The sequence below is a fragment of the Oryctolagus cuniculus genome, chromosome 9, assembly GCF_051225735.1.
Source record: "Oryctolagus cuniculus isolate XC-2025 breed Fujian yellow rabbit chromosome 9, ASM5122573v1, whole genome shotgun sequence".
NCBI classification, from domain to species: Eukaryota; Metazoa; Chordata; class Mammalia; order Lagomorpha; family Leporidae; genus Oryctolagus; species Oryctolagus cuniculus.
Window position 1 is genome coordinate 52,867,907 of NC_142875.1, and position 16,471 is coordinate 52,884,377.

Consider the following 16,471-nt stretch of genomic DNA (forward strand, 5'->3'; position numbering starts at 1 on the left):
GAAGGGAGAGCATGTAAGCTTAGGCGCAAGAATATATGGAAAATCTACCTTCAGTTTTGTTGTAAACCTAAAACTGCTTTAAAACATCACTTATTAATAAATCATTAAAGTATCTAAACATTAATTGAAAGGAGTTGGTGTGGGTTCATCTCAGTAAGTCAGACCCTGAAGGCAGAGACTTTGGAATTTTTTTTAACTTTTATTTAATGAATATAAATTTCCAAAGTACAGCTTATGGGTTACAATGGCTCCCCCCAACCCCATAACTTCCCTTCCACCCGCAACCCTCCCCTTTCCCGCTCCCTCTCCCCTTCCATTCACATTGAGAATCATTTTCAATTCTCTTTATGTACAGAAGATCAGTTTAGCATATATTAAGTAAAGATTTCAACAGTTTGCTACCCTCCCCCCTCCCACTCCCTCTCTCCTTCCATTCACCTCAAGATTCGTTTTCGTTTCTCTTTATATATAGAATATCAGTTTAGCATACATTAAGTAAAGATTTCAACAGTTTGTTCCCACACAGAAACATAAAGTGAAAAATACTGTTTGAGTACTAGTTATAGCATTAAATCTCAATGTACAGCACACTAAGGACAGAGATCCTACATGAGGAGTAAGTGCACAGTGACTCCTGTTGTTGACTTAACAAATTGACACTCTTGTTTATGGCATCAGTAATCACCCTAGGCTCTTGTCATGAGCTGCCAACGCTATGGAAGCCCCCTGAGTTCACTGACTCTGATAATTCTTAGACAAGGCCATGGTCAAAGTGGAAGTTCTCTCCTCCCTCCAGAGAAAGGCACCTCCTTCTTTGATGACCTGTTCTTTCCACTGGGATCTCCCTCACAGAGATCTTTCATTTAGGTTTTTTTTTTCTTTTCTTTTTTTTTTTTTTGCCAGAGTGTCTTGGCTTTCCATGCCTGAAATACTCTCATGGGCTTTTCAGCCGGATCCGCATGCCTTAAGGGTTGATTCTGAGGCCAGAGTGCTGTTTAGGACATCTGCCATTCTATGGGTCTGCTGTGTATCTCACTTCCCATGTTGGACCATTCTCTCCTTTTTTTGATTCTATCATTTAGTATTTGCAGACACTATTCTTGTTTATGTGATCCCTTGGTGTGGTGTTTTTTTCTCGGTGTACTATGACTCTAGATTAAGTGGACTGTCTGCTTTTGATGGATCCTTAGAGGCTGTGTTGGGTGTTGCCAGAGAGCTCTGTTTGGTTCTTCAGGGTTAAGGGTGTGCCAAAGGTGATTCACCAGATTGTTCTCTCCCTCCCTTGCTCTCTATTTTTTTTTTTTTTTTTTTGACTCAGTTGGGAAGTAATTCCACACAGCTGAGTGGAATTGGGGGTAGTTGATGTATGAAATCTGGCCCCTGTGGGTAATCGTCTGCTTACCCCTGGGACCACACAAAGAGTTTATGCAGCCCTCAGTGTGGTCTCAAATTTCTCAGCAGTCTCTCACCAGGTTGCCCAGGTTACCAAGTTTGTGTACTCGGTGAGTTCTCTTGCCCCCCCTCAGATTTTCACAGTCTCAGTTCATTAGCTCCGCACTTTCACTAGGTCTTAACCTCTTGTTATTTCTCCCCACCAGAGTCAGGTTTTTCTGCTTGGATAATGGCTGGCGCCACTTTACATACGTAAAATGGAGCCTGCTCTTTGTCTTGATCGGCTTTCTAAGGTGAGTGGAGAGAGAGGCTAATGTCCGTGCAGGTTCCCCTTATTTATTCATTTTTTTCTCTCCTCCAGTCAGCCTGGTGAACTTTCCCCTGTGGGGTTTCAGGCCTCATTCCCTCTAGGCTCTTTCTGCCTTTCCCGGCCAATGTCTCCGGTTACCGGGGTTTTTGTCTCACCTTCCCTTCCAGAGCTGGTGCGCAGACTCTGTGGCTGGGCTCCTGTGGCGGCTAGGCTTCTGCAGCAGCTGGGCTCCTGCGGCTCGGCTTCCACGTGATGGGCGACCTTGCTCTCCCCGTAGGTCCTCTGTGTCACATCCACTAGATCTGGAAGAGTTTCCTCTGCAATTTTTTCTTGTCGCTACAGTAACTCCACTTTTATTAAACTATCTTTTCCCGGACTATTGGTGTGGGCCCTCACTATTCTGCCATCTTGGCTCCTCCCCAACTTTGGAATTTTTATCTCTATCTTTTAGAAAGCATAAGAAAGACAAGTACCTACTTCTTTGTTTTGTTAAGGACTAAGATTAAGGATTAAGGTTTGTTACAATTTGAAGTCTGAATGCTACCTTTATGGTTTTTTGTTTTTTAAATGCTTGACTCCTACAGCCCCTCTGCCCTTCTTTTTCCAAAGATAGTCAAATACTGGTCGTTGATTATGAGACCATGCATCATTTAAATGCACTTCTATTGGGAGAGGCCTCCTAAGTCAAGATGATGGCAAAGTGAAGCCATTTGAATGCAAGATGGGCATTTGGGGTGAGTTGTTGTATGAGTCAGAAAACACTGGATTCACCAAAGTTTGCTTCTTGCCAGAAGGTATGACGTGTAGGACTTTGAAAGATTAATTTATCACCAGTCTCCCAGTGATATAAGGAGAAATATGTTGTTCTAAGATACAATATGTATAGAGTAGAATTGCTTAATAAAAAATACTAAAATATTACAATGGAATCTTTCAAAATCATGTCAATCAACAAGATGCATTTCAAGTGCAAGTTTTTTGTAGTTGGGGGGCAAGGTTCAATGCTTTACTCCATTATTTTACATAAAACCATGATGATTTTTAGGGACTTCTTAAAAAAAATACCAAGGTTGCAGATAACTATGGGCTGGCTCCATCTCTGCCTTTTTCCATCTCTGCCCTCTTTTGAATGAATGATTGTGGTGGGACCTGGAGGGGACCTACAAAAAGACTGTAGGTAACTTAGCAAAAATCTACCAACTGCTTTCACAAATCCAACTCAAAAATCCTATATGAAGCACAGTGCTTTTCATTTCCATCTTTCTCTTCTCTTTTCAGTTTGAAAAAGAGTTTACAGACCACCAAGAAACTCAGGCTCAATTGCAGAAAAAAGAGGCAAAGATTAATGAGCTTCAAGCAGAGTTGCAAGCTTTTAAATCTCAGGTAAAATACCAGTTGGAGTGATTCTGGTGTTGAATCCATGCTAGGGGAGCAAAGTTCATGTTACATCTTCATAAGATCAAAGTATTTAAACTTTAATTTCACCTGCATGCTTTCATATTCCTGTTTCTATGTACTTGTGTTTAGTTCTATAAATTTTACTTTGGAATGTTTTTCCTATTTATATTTTTAGAAATATCTCAATTTTTATTAATTGCTCTATGTGCTTTTTCCAGTTTTCTTCCTAATGTCATATCTTCTCTAAGTAATTAAGTATAAAGGTTAAGAAAGTCTTTTACTTGTAGATTTGTCATTCATCACTGATCTTTATCCAGTACAGGAAATTATTGCTCAATCTATTTATTTTTCAAAACCTTCAGCCGATGGGTTCCTTGCAGTGAAAGATAACCTCTAGCTGAATGAGAACATTTTCTGATAATTTTTCAATTTCCAAAAGTAAACAGATTTAAAACATGACAAAAGAAGCAAATCTGTATTATGAAGCAGATAGCTCACATCCACCCTCTCCACGTAAAACATTTAGATAGTAAGAAGTACATCATCTCTGTGCTTTATAAGAATGGGAAGTAAGGAGGTAGAATTTTCTTAGCTAATTTTTCAGATAGATGTGCATCAGGATAATGAGCAGTAAGTATAGTTTTGCTGTTTTTTGTTTAGCCTAATGTATGGTTATATTAAAATAGTCTCAGGTATACCATTTTGTATATTGTTGGCAATTTTGCTTTCTTTAAAAGACTTAGTGGATAGTTGTCACAAAGATTATTTTGAGGATACCATTAAGGATAGCCAGCTATCTATTATTGTTTCATTTTGGAAATTAAAGAACTATAAGAAAATAATTTTTTAAAAAGATTTACTTGGAAGACAGAGTTAGAGATGGAGAGGCAAAGGGAGATCCTCCATCCTCTGGTTCACTCCACAAATGGCCAGGACTGGGCCATATGAAAGTAAGGAGACAGGAGCTTCATCTGGGTCTCCCATGTGGGTGTAGGGGCCCAAGTACTTGGGCCATCTTTCACTGCTTTTCCCAGGTGCATTAGCAGGGAGTTGGATCATAAGTGGAGAAACCGAGACTCCAACCAGAGCTCATAACAGATGCTGGCACTATGGGTGACGGCTTTACCTGCTACACCACAGCACTGGCCCAGGAAAATGAGTCTCACGCATGATGTTTCCACCATCTGTGAGTTCACTACGCAAATGGCTGCAACAGCTAAAACTGGGCCAGGCCAAAGCCACAAGCTTCATCCAGGTCTCCCACGTGGCTACAGGGGCCAGGTACTGTGGCCATCCTCTGGTGCTTTCCCAGGTGTATTAGCAGGGAGCTGGATTGGAAATGAAGCAGCTGGGACTTGAACAGACATCCATATGGGATGGTGGTGTTGCAGGTGATGCCTCAACCTGCTGTACATGACCTTTCTTTAGTGCTGCAATTTGATAGTATTATCTTCCATTGAATTTGTTCAGTTTTCCTATTTGGATCCTTGTCTGTCATATTAAAAAGAGGAGCATTTACATTTCGAACTTCACGATGAGTTATAGACAAGGGTTGAAATACATTAGACAAGTTTTTCCTGGTCTTTACTAATATAAATTTAAGGACTTTGCCCCCCTTATTGAATGATTTCTTATAGATTATTCTAGAAAATTGTAATATGTAAATGTTTTTATATATACACACACACATACTCACACCTCACCCCCACTCATTTTTGGATAAGTTGCTGCATGGTGCTTTTTTATAAAAGTAGAATAAAATTAGTTGTGAAACAAAAATTAAGGAATCTCCTGAATTCTTTTTACATTGTAGGTGGTGTGATGATCTGTTTTTATAGCTACCAGAAAAAAGCCTAGAATTAGAAACTTAATATTTACCACCATATTCATTTCTTTGGATTTTAATTTGTAGTTCTCATGAAATTTATATTCCTTCTTTTTTTTTTTGTCAGAGCTGTATTGATGAAAATTGTGAATAAAATATCTACTAATCTGTGATCTCATTCTTTTAATTATTCACCAACCAAGTAATTCTTAGGTGCTGTGGATATAGTGATGAGCAAGATAGTCAGGGTCAGGCCTCCCAAATCATATTTGCCGGCCAATCATTTTATCAAATGAATCATGCTACAACAGAAGTGCAACCGTATCTTTGTTTTGAGGCATTAATATTTAAGTACAAAATGTATGTGTGTGTGAATATAATACAAATAAACCCTGACATTCAAAGGACAGTACCATCTTTGTCATAGCAACCTGGGGTAACATTAGACTAGCTGTGCTTTATGCTTAGTGTTTTTGATAAGACATGCTCTTTGATTTGGGCTTTCAACTTCTTTTCTAACACTGTCTAAAGGTGTTATATATTTTTTTCCTCTAGTTTGGTGCCTTGCCAGCTGATAAGAGTATTCCTTTGACATCAAAAGAAGCTGGAAGTGGCCACCCAGCACCACCTCCTGCTCCTCCACTGCCCTCCTGTGGAGGAGTGCCACCTCCACCCCCTCCTCCACCCCCTCCTCCACTTCCAGGAATGCCAATGCCACTGGGGGGTCCTGTGCCTCCACCACCTCCCCTGGGATTTCTTGGTCCAAATTCTCCACCACCACCAGCACTGCCTTTTGGATTGAAACCAAAGAAAGAATTTAAACCTGAAATCAACATGAGAAGATTAAATTGGTTAAAGGTAAAAGAAGTTAGAGAAAAGTTGGAGGAAAATATAGTTTTACCTGACTTAAAATTCATTTGGATTTATATATAATTTCCAGTGGGCATACTAATGAAAATGACACAAAAAAAAGAATGGTACTTTTTAAAAAACATAACAGTTTTGAGACACAAAGCCCTTTAATATTGACAAAGGCTTTCCCTGGTTTATAAATTTATTAACAATTGGTAGTATTACAATAAAATTTAATTTGTAATTAAATCAGTAATTCAATATTATGATTATAGCCTATAGTTATGAAACATTTCTCAAATGCACAAAATGTTAGTTTTCTCTGTTGTTACTTGTTGGGAAAAGTATTCATAGTGGTTAGAAGCTGATAAATTTGGTCACAGGAATTATGAATCTTGCAGAAAGATGGTTTCCTGGTCACGTAAACTTGGGAAATTCTGTATAATGTATCTTGTGCTTTAAGACATAGTGCAGGTGACCGTTATTCAACACTCTGAATTATGCAGTAGAGAAGGAACAAATTAAACTTTATTTCATTCAGCTTAAAATCCCTAACCATTTATTTGATCTTGGAAACTTTTTCTTCCTAATAAGACTTTAACATCTGTAGAACTTGTAGTGGTTCAGTGTGATTTGGGAAAAATTTTTAGAGATTACTTTGTACACATCCTCTGGCAAGTATGGAATTGTAGATCTATACATATTGGGCTGGGACAGGTGAAACACTGAGCTGTTTTTGAGTCATTCTTGTCTCCGATTACAGATCAGACCGCAAGAAATGACTGAAAACTGTTTCTGGATAAAAGTAAATGAAACTAAGTTTGAAAATGCTGATTTGCTTTGTAAACTTGAGAATACATTTTGTTGCCAACAAAGAGGTAAATTTAACTTCATTGTTTGTTTATTAACTTATGTAATTTTTAAAAAAATTAGAACATATCTTTTTTTTAAATATTTTATTTATTTATTTTTAAGAGGAGCAGTTACGGACAGGAAGGGGGAGACAGAGGAAAAGTTCTTCCATCTGCTGGTTCACTCCTCAAATGGCCAGAGCTGGGCCAATCTGAAGCCAGGAGCTCCCTCTGGGTACAGTACCCAAGCACTAGGGCCATGTTCCACTGCTTTCTCAGGCCACACGTAAAGAGCTGATTGGGGGAGAAGCAGCCAGAACATATACCGACACCCATATAGATTAATAGTGCTGTAGGCGGAGGCTTAATCTACTTTACCACAGCACTGGCCCTTACTTTTATAATTTTAACATTGCTACTTTTTATATACCAACCTCTATAAAACATTTTAAGAATCCTATATGTACTTTTTACATTTTTAATGGGTAAGTGATCTAAGGATGTTGTTTAAAAAGCAGATTTTGTTATACAGTATATATTTTAAATTTTAAAAATGCAAGTGGTTAATAGAAACTTTGTTAAATTTTTGACATGTTTTTCAAGTTGTCCCACTTAAGTAAATCAGACTTTTATAAAGGAGGATATTTTCAGAAATAATTTTCACGTGATCATCTCCTTAAGAGAATATTTAGAAATTTAAAAAAATGGGGGCTGTTGCTGTGACGTAGCAGGTAAAGCCTGCAGTGCCAGTATCCCATAGGGGTGCCGGTTCAAGTCCCCTGGCTGCTCCACTTCTGATCCAGCTCTCTGCTATGGCCTGGGAAAGAAAGCAGTAGAAGATGGTCCAAATGCTTGGGCCCCTGCACCCACACGGGATGACCCAGGGGAAGCTCCTGGCTTCTGGCTTTGCATTGCTGCAGCTCCAGCTGTTTTGCCCAACTGGGGATTGAACCAGCAGATGGAAGACTACTCTTTCTCCCTCTACCTCTCCTCTCTCTGTATAACTCTGATTTTCAAATAAATAAATAAATCTTAAGAAAAAACAAAAGGAATTTTCCTCTGGTTAGAATTTTGCCACACTTTGGTATCACAGTGACTGTCACATAATTTAGTCAATTGGTATGAGTTACATGAAACAAATCTCAAATTGATGAAGTCTTGAAAGTTTTCTGGGAAAATTTTGATTGGATTATACAATCTTTTCATTAAAAGCAATGGCATTCGTTTTCCAGGTTGTTTTGTGCTTTTATAGTGTGATTTAAAAAATAAAAAAGGTATTGCTCTTTTCTGAACTCTGAATTTATTTCATTCAGTCTCAGGAGCCTGCAACTTAAATTTCAAGGCTGATAAGATACACTGTTAATGTTTAAGTATTATGTAAAACTCACATTTATGGTCTATAGCACAAACCACTTAAATCAATCATTAATTACCCTTTGACAAAAATTAAAGAACTTTTTACACTATAGAGATATGCTGCTGATATCCCTGAGCTCACCAGACACAAATTGCTGACAGGGAGAGACTGTACCAGAAGGATGAGGGTGGGGGCTTGGTGGAGAGAGGGAAGCAATGATTTCTTAGAATGCCTACTATTTACTATGTACCATGTTGGAAAAACTTACACCTCTGACTTAACCTCATCATCACAGCAACAGAAGAAGGTTGGCAGATACTTGCAAAATTCATTTGCATTCCTGTGAAATGTTTTCTAAAAGATAAATGTAAAGTAGGAACTCCTTCTGAAAAAATAATTGTGGATTACAAACTCTTCCAAAAAACTATCTGTAGATTAAACTAGCTTTCTAGAATTTGTGGTTAACCAAGTCTTCAGCAGATATTTTTAAGCACCATTGGTCTTGACTAAAATATTATAAATGATATATTTTGATCTTTGTGAATGGAGAATTTTCTCAGCAAGTTTACCATTGGAAAAATTGTGAAGTAAGCAGATCTTAATTTTACCTTTTGATTATGGAGAATCAAAATTTTCTTTGAATAAGATTAGTGCACTCTTCAGGCAATCAAGGGAAATATGTGGCAGTTAAAATGTGTATTTACATGTAAAACACTTTGGAATTTCAGATTTCATAATCTGGATTTGATTAGTTTTCCCTTTGGCTTTCCTAGTAGGTGCAAATGGTGATACCCAGAAGCTATTTAAGTAATGCTGCTATCCAGCTACTCTTTTTTTTCCTGCTCTTTACTCTGATTACTTTCTTAATTAATGAGGCTTAAAAGGGAAACTTGTTAGCATGTCTTTAATTTAACTGTAGTGTTAGCCCTAAATGAAATAATTGGGCCTTTAAAAAATTCTTAAGTCATCTAACTTTAGCTTTGAGATTCAAGGTGGGGGGAGGGGGGTAAAGAATCAATGTACTTGCTCAATTTAATGCATTATAAATATTGTGAGAAATTATTTTTATTCTGGGTATTCTGTGTTTCCAAGCCTCTCTGCCTTTGTATATGCTGATCCCTTAGCTTGGAATCTCTTTCACTGGACTGAGAGACTGGTAGAGGACAAGGACATCTTTTGCTTCCTCTGAGATGCTGTGTTCCCTTTTCTGTGACAGTAGATGTAATTTCCAAGGTCAGCAGAAGAGATGGGGAAACCCTGGGTTGTGACCCTATGTAATGCTAACATTTCATAATACCATCTGGAGATGAGCTGTGAAACTATTTTTTGGTCTGCTATGTAGAGGATAAATTCTAGACAATATTTTTTGGGGAACCCTAAGTGTGCCTTTTGGTATTACTAGTAGTTATATGTATTTTATTGGTAAAGGCCTGTCATTTCTGCCTTCAGAGCAACATGATTTTATATAGATAGCTCTAGTTAAGCCTTCCAGCTTGCTTTCTTACTCCTTTTTAATCTTAGGTTCAACACTGGGCTGGTGGATTGGATACCTTGCTCCATCTTGTTGCCATTCATGGCCTGGCAGCTGAGGCACTAGTTCAAAATGTTATATGCCTGTTTCCCTTGACTCCAATGGTTATTTTATTTGAGTCAGTTTTGTAACTTCTGTAAATCTGGAATTAAAGCTGGTCATTTACACATTTTTTCAGTTCTAGATGAAAATTAAGTTGCCTCTCTACTCCTTAACAAGGGGCGAGGGGTGTATAATTGAGGCCATTAGATGCTGGCTGATTTGCCTCACTACTAGGCAGGGAAGTACGCAGAAGGTAGATTGCTGGTGAACGGTTGGATTTTAGAGAAATGATCTTTCTTTTCTTTCTTTTTTTTTTTTTTTTTTTTAAGTTGCAGTAACTCTTGACTAAGAAATGGAATGATTTCTTTGATTACAATGACGGCTCTTCCATCCCAAGCATCTAAAATTGTATATGCCAGTCTTATGTGGTTTGTACACATTTTCAGTGGGTTGTAAGAACAGGAGAAATTGACCCAGTCATTTAAAGAGAACCTTGATATTTTCTGTTATACCGTCACATAGTCTTTATTTTTGTTGACAAGTGTGGATTTTTTTTTTTTTTTTAACAGTCGCCACTACTATAGCTTTCTGGAACTTTTAGGTTCAGATTACTGGGGTTTATAGAGGACCAAGTGGAGCTAGTGCTTTTGAGCACCTGTGGTGTACCACTCTCTGAGCTGGCTCTTGTTTTTATTGTTTAATCTGGATGACATTTCAGCTGAGATCTTTTCTGTTGCTCTGTTGATTGCAAAAACAATTCTGACTTCTCACAAAACCATTCTGTTCCAGTTACCTGTAGATACACTAAGATACTCTTGACGAGATTGGACATTTCTTTTTCACTCCTGTTTTCCTATATTGTATTTTAAATTTACTTGTTAACTTGTATCTTTCTTTTCTTAAACTAATCTGTAATTATTTACAACATTGTTTTAGTGGAAATGTGCCTTGTGCCATATCTTGCAAAGTACAGAAAACCTTTCTAAGCTTTTGTGGTGAAATCAACTATTTTTCCCCATTCACTTGTACATTTATTCTTTTACATTTTGCTATAAAGTGTCTCACTTTGGTTTTCCTGCTTCTGAGTTTTTGAGATCCATTTTAGCTTTCCATGTTTTAAATTCTTCTGGCAATATCTATGGGTATTTCCCCAAATTATTCTTTATTTTCTTTTTCTCCTCTCTTGTTTCTCTTTCCATTTGGTTACCACTATTCAAGTCCACAGATATTTATTGGATGTATATTCACATTATATGTTGGTCCTGTGTTTGGCCTAGGGCACCCTGCAATGTATAAATTAGACACACTCTCTGTATCCCTGTAGCTTTTACAGTTTTCATGAATCTCAAAGTTCTCATTTGATACATAAGAATGAGAGGTGGAACAGCAAATGCTGGTTTTGATTTTTGGAAAGATTGCCATATTTCACTATCTTTGGCTTCTGTTAATACTTAACAAGGTTATAATAGAACACGGTTAATATATCTGAAATGTAATCACAATATTCATGTATTGAACATTTGGTATCATCAAAATAATGCTAATGACCTGTGTATTTTTTACTAGATTGGAAGCATCTGTTGGTTAATTTTTACAGGCTGTTGGAAAATGGATTAAAGAATACTAACAGGTTATTGATGTTAGATTTGTCAACTAAAATTAATATTAATTACTTTCATTATTCACAAACTGTTAACTTAATAGGGATTAAAGAGCTTTCTAGAAGTATATGAATAGTCTAATTCAGTTAGACTGATTTATTATGAAAATGTGGTTCTACAATTGTTAGCTTTCGGAAGTAATCACATTTTATAACAGGTGCATCATATTTTCCAGATAGGGCCAATAAACTAGTTTATGAATAATCTCTCAACTGAATAGTTATGGCATATGGAAACAGTTAATGGATTATGCACTTAAAAACAAATCAAGCTTAAATTTCTGACAACATAGTTCAGTGGACAAAGTATTGGGAGTAGTAAGCGATAAACCCTGGTTTATCCCTGAGACTTGGCTGTGTTTGAGATGTCCTTTTATATTTAAAACACTGTTTCTCTGTGTGAACAAATGTATATGAAAGGTCCAAAACTACCTCATAAGCCTACATTAAACTGAGCAATATAATTTGTAACAGAAATATGGTTCTTGAGGAATGTGTGCTATCAGAGAGATGATGCCAAATGAATGCAGCATATCTTCAAAATATTAAGTTTCTGAAAACAGCGTTTGCCAAATGCTAATTTGTAACGATTTGGTGGGAAGTCAGTGGAGAATTAAATACTTGACTTTGTCTGTGGCTGAATCTCAGCAGCTGAAAGGATAAGGAAATTATGAAACTGATCAGGACGGTCTTGCTTCACCATTAGAAATGATATCATTGCTATCAGTTGTATTCATTGGGTTGCTGAAGAAATGAGACTTTATTCTGAAGACTTTAGAGAACTGAAATGTAAAGAGAAGAAGCTAAAGAAAGTGGGCTTATTTAAGCCTGGAATCACAGAAGACTTTCCAGTCCACACCATGTTCAGTTTAATTGCTCAGTTACACAGCATATCTTTGATAGAGAGTGACAGAAATTTTAAAGGTCCCTGTAAGTGGACGTGTTTCTTGTATACTGTACAGGTGCTTTAAACAGAGGAAGGAAACCTGGACATGGAAGTGTAAAACTCTTGCTTCCTCTTTTGCTTCTTCCATTGGAGAAAGGATTGGAATTTAGACAGTAGATATGACTGGAGTCACTTGACTAGTGGTGGTTTAGGGGATGTTTATCATCCATATTGTAAATTCACCGTGGCATTTTAATTCCAACAGCAGTTTTCAGTGATGAGCCTATAGTCATCCCTTAACGTTCTCTTCCCAGGGTTTGCTGCTGCTGCCTTTTTTTTTTTTTTTTTCTATTTTGTACTTTATTCTCTATTTAACAGAGTGTCTCTTATTGCCCTCTGATTGCTGAAAATCTACCCACAATTTCAGGTGATCGTTTGACTTGCTAAATTATGTTCTATCTCTTAGGGCTGCCATTCACAACTAATGCACATTATTCCTCGCTTGAAAATATAAAAGACTCACCCTTCTGAATTCATGATTTGTATCCTAGAATATTATCTTATGAATCTTGTTATTCACCCCTCCAACTCCCTGTACACATAAACACACACTATTTGCCATAGATATATTCCGATGGAGTTAGCATTATAACCTGATTCCATCCTTGGAGCACAAGGAGAGAGAGAAAAGGGAGTTCAGGATAGGAGGAGAGTCACAAGTTCCTAAGTAGTTGCAGAGGTTTTCTTGCTGGATTATGTGCTAGATAGAGGCAGTGTTTGGTGCAGTATTTAAACTATGGGGTAAGATGCCCACATTCCACCTCCAAGTACCTGGGTTCAGGTTCCAACTTGAACTCCTGATTCCAGCTTCTATCCTTCTCAAGGCAAAGCATAGGAGGCAAAAATACTGACTTAATCACTAGTTTCTGCCACCCATGTGGGACAAGACCTGGATTACATTCCCTCTCCCTTTTTTTTTTTTTTTTTTTTTTTTTTTTGGACAGGCAGAGTGGACAGTGAGAGACAGAGAGAAAGGTATTCCTTTGCCATTGGTTCACCTTCCAATGGCCGCCGGGGCCAGCACACCGCGCTGATCTGAAGCCAGGAGCCAGGTGCTTCTCCTGGTCTCCCATGGGGTGCAGGGCCCAAGCACTTGGGCCATCCTCCACTGCACTCCCGGGCCACAGCAGAGAGCTGGCCTGGAAGAGGGGCAACTGGGACAGACTCTGGCACCCCGACCGGGACTAGAACCCGGTGTGCCGGCGCCGCAAGGCGGAGGATTAGCCTATTGAGCCATGGCGCCGGCCTACATTCCCTCTCCTTGCTTTGGCCCCTTGGCTAATGTGGGCATTTGGGGAGTGAACCAGTGGATGGCTGCTGTCTCTCTGCTTCTCTGTGGGGAGCAACTCGGACTAGACTAAGTTACTGGAATTAAGACTTATTCTATGCATCTGCTCTCCCACAATATGGCGCTGGGAGAGGAGTAAACAACTTCTACACAGCTGCCTCCAGTTCGACCAATAACCTGCAGGAGCTGATCCTGCTCCTGATTGGAGGAGAGCAGTGTACTCGGCATGTGGGTAGCAGAGTTGGGATTGGTGGAAGAGGACTATAAAGGAGGAGAGAGACAACATGCACCAGGAACATCTAAGGGGAACATCCGGATAACATCTGAGCAGCCCCCGAGAGAGCCGGCCGGCGGTGTGCCACTCCCCCGCGGAAGTGGGGAAAGTGGCAGGGGGAGCCGCCCTTCCACGGAGGTGGAAGGATCGGCAGCCAACCCGGGAAGGACCAGCAGCAAACCCAGGGAGGGCCGAGCAGACAAAAGAACAGCGCAGGGTCCTGTGTCGTTCCTCCGCGAATGGGGGAGCGACACTTCTCAATTTTTTTTTTTTTTAAGATTTATTTATTTATCTAAAAGAGTGACAGGAGAGTGAGAGACTTCTTCCATCTGCTTGTTAACATCCCAGATGGCCGCAACAGCCAGGGCCAGGCTGAAGCATGGAGCTTCGTCTGGGTCTCCATGCAGATGGTCCAAATGCTTGGGCCATCCTCTGCTGCTTTTCCCAGGTCATTATCAGGGAACTGGATGGATGGGGAGGAGCTGGGATATAAACTGGTACCTGTATAGGATACTGACACTGCAGGTGATGGCCTTACCTGCTATACCACAACTCTAACCTGTCAAATAAATTTTTAAACAGGAGTTTGATACTAAATAGTATAATAAAACCTTTTGTAACAAAAGCTTCTGATCAAAACAACTTTATAATCTTGAATTTCACATGGTAGATTTTGAGGTGATTATGTATGTATTCATGTGTTTAGGAAAGGTAGTTTTTTTTTTTTTTCCTGTCACTCAAGGTTAAATCATTCAGCATTCAGGCATAGGATCTTCCATCTTATGTCATACTCTGTGCTTAACACATGATTTCACATATTTCATGACATCCAAATAGGGTAGCTAGAATAGGGACCTTAGGTCCACCACAGCTCTAACTTGTCTAAATGTATCTCTGTATTTTAAAAGAATGGATATATCGAAGTTAGCCACATCTAGATTCTTAACTGAGTCTCTGGATAGAGCTCAAAAATTTTTGAACATGGAAAAAGAAAATTAAAATAATCACTTTTATAAATTTTTAATTGGAAGTTAGCTTTTCCTTCAACTGTAAATAAGACAAACACAACAGTACCTATGACATTTCCAACAAAGGATTAATATTTACTTTCTTAACTGAGTTGTCATTGATGTGTCAAAATATTTAATCTCATCACAACTTTAGCATTACAGTAGTTAAGAGAGCTGCAGCTACTTCCTGTTACTTTTTTTAATGTACATGTTATCAAGAGTCATAATTTGTCCACTGGGTCCTCCCAGAAGCACAAGCTGTGATGTTGGAGTGCAAGAGTTCCTTTCAGAGGTCAGCAGGGTAGGTAATGCATTTGAAGGCTAAGACATGGGAAAGCAGGACTGGGTATAAGAATCTGAGAATCTGTTGGACGTCTGCCAGTTTCTCAGCCAACCCAGTCAGGAGGGAGCTCTGGAGCAAAGAGCAAAGAACCCCTCTTAGGGGGAATCTGGTCTTGCATCATAATGGCCAGTCCTTACTACTTGTGCCATGCTCAGTCATTGGTGGAGGGCTGCACTGGAAGAGTGTGGCTGGGCTTAAAAGCTGGGTAGGATCCTGAGGTGCTATTAGCTTGGAGACTAGATACTAAAAAACTACTTGCAGCTGAAGGGAACTTTCTTTCCTAACAGGAGAAATAGGTAGTGCGTTACCATGGCTGTCCCACATTTATATTACTATTGCTTAAGCTGATTTTTCAGATTTATTTATTTGAAAGTCAGAGTTGCAGAGAGAGGGAGGGAGGGAGGGAGATAGAGAGGTCTTCCTTCTGCTGGTTCACTCCCCAATTGGCCGCAACGGCCAGAGCTGTGCTGATCCGAAGCCAGGAGCTTCTTCCAGGTCTCCCACTCCGGTGCAGGGGCCTAAGGACTTGGGCCATCTTCTACTGCTTTCCCAGGCCACAGCAGAGAGTTGAATTGGAAGTGGAGTAGCCGGGTCTCAAACTGGCACCCATATGGGATGCCGGCACTTTAGGCAGTGGCTTAACTCATTATGCTGCAACACCAGCCCTTAAACTGATATTTTCATACACTGGTATGTTTTCTTATTTGTTTCAATAACTATTGAAAGAGTCCTTAATACCAGTACATAATGGTAATTGGTTAGGTTACCTCCACCAATTCCAAATTAATGCTGAAGTGTTCAAAATATTGAAATATATCAACCTTTTGAGACAAGTGAAAAGTTACCTGTAAAATGTGGCTTACAAAGATTAAGGATAAGATATACTATGGTTCTTTGGTTCGCTATTTTTTTTTTTTTTTTATAAATTAGCTTTAATTTTTATTCATTTGAAAGGCAGGCAGAAAGAGTGAAAGAGGCCCGCCTGCGGCACTGCACACCGGGTTCTAGTCCCGGTCGGGGCGCCGGATTCTGTCCCGGTTGCCCCTCTTCCAGGCCAGCTCTCTGCTGTGGCCCGGGAGTGCAGTGGAGGATGACCCAAGTGCTTGGGCCCTGCACCCCATGGGAGACCAGGAGAAGCACCTGGCTCCTGGCTTTGGATCAGCGCGATGCGCCGGCCGCAGCGCACCGGCCATGGCGGCCATTGGAGGGTGAACCAATGGCAAAGGAAGACCTTTCTCTCTCTCTCTTTCTCTCTTTCACTGTCCACTCTGCCTGTCAATAAAAATAAATAAAAGAGTGAAAGAGGCAAAGACATATTCCATTGGCTAGTTCAATCCCCGAATGTCTGCAACAGCTGAGACTGGCCCACCTTGAAGTTAGGAGTCAGAAACT

General features: G+C 39.4%; 1 protein-coding gene across 7 annotated transcripts in view; it reads left to right on the forward strand.

Annotated features, from left to right (window-relative positions):
- The window catches only part of DIAPH3 (diaphanous related formin 3), a 544,053-nt gene that overhangs the window by 188,552 nt on the left and 339,030 nt on the right, over positions 1-16,471 (forward strand). For 5 of the 7 annotated variants that reach the window (XM_051850009.3, XM_051850008.3, XM_089303626.1 and 2 more), the window contains 3 exons: positions 2,981-3,085; positions 5,481-5,783; positions 6,541-6,655. In XM_051850009.3, coding sequence (XP_051705969.3) covers positions 2,981-3,085; positions 5,481-5,783; positions 6,541-6,655 — 523 coding nt within the window. Of the gene's footprint in view, positions 1-1,367; positions 1,503-1,598; positions 1,686-1,789; positions 1,976-2,980; positions 3,086-5,480; positions 5,784-6,540; positions 6,656-16,471 lie in introns of those variants that run through there. The other 2 variants (XM_089303629.1, XM_089303630.1) reach the window with 2 other exon arrangements.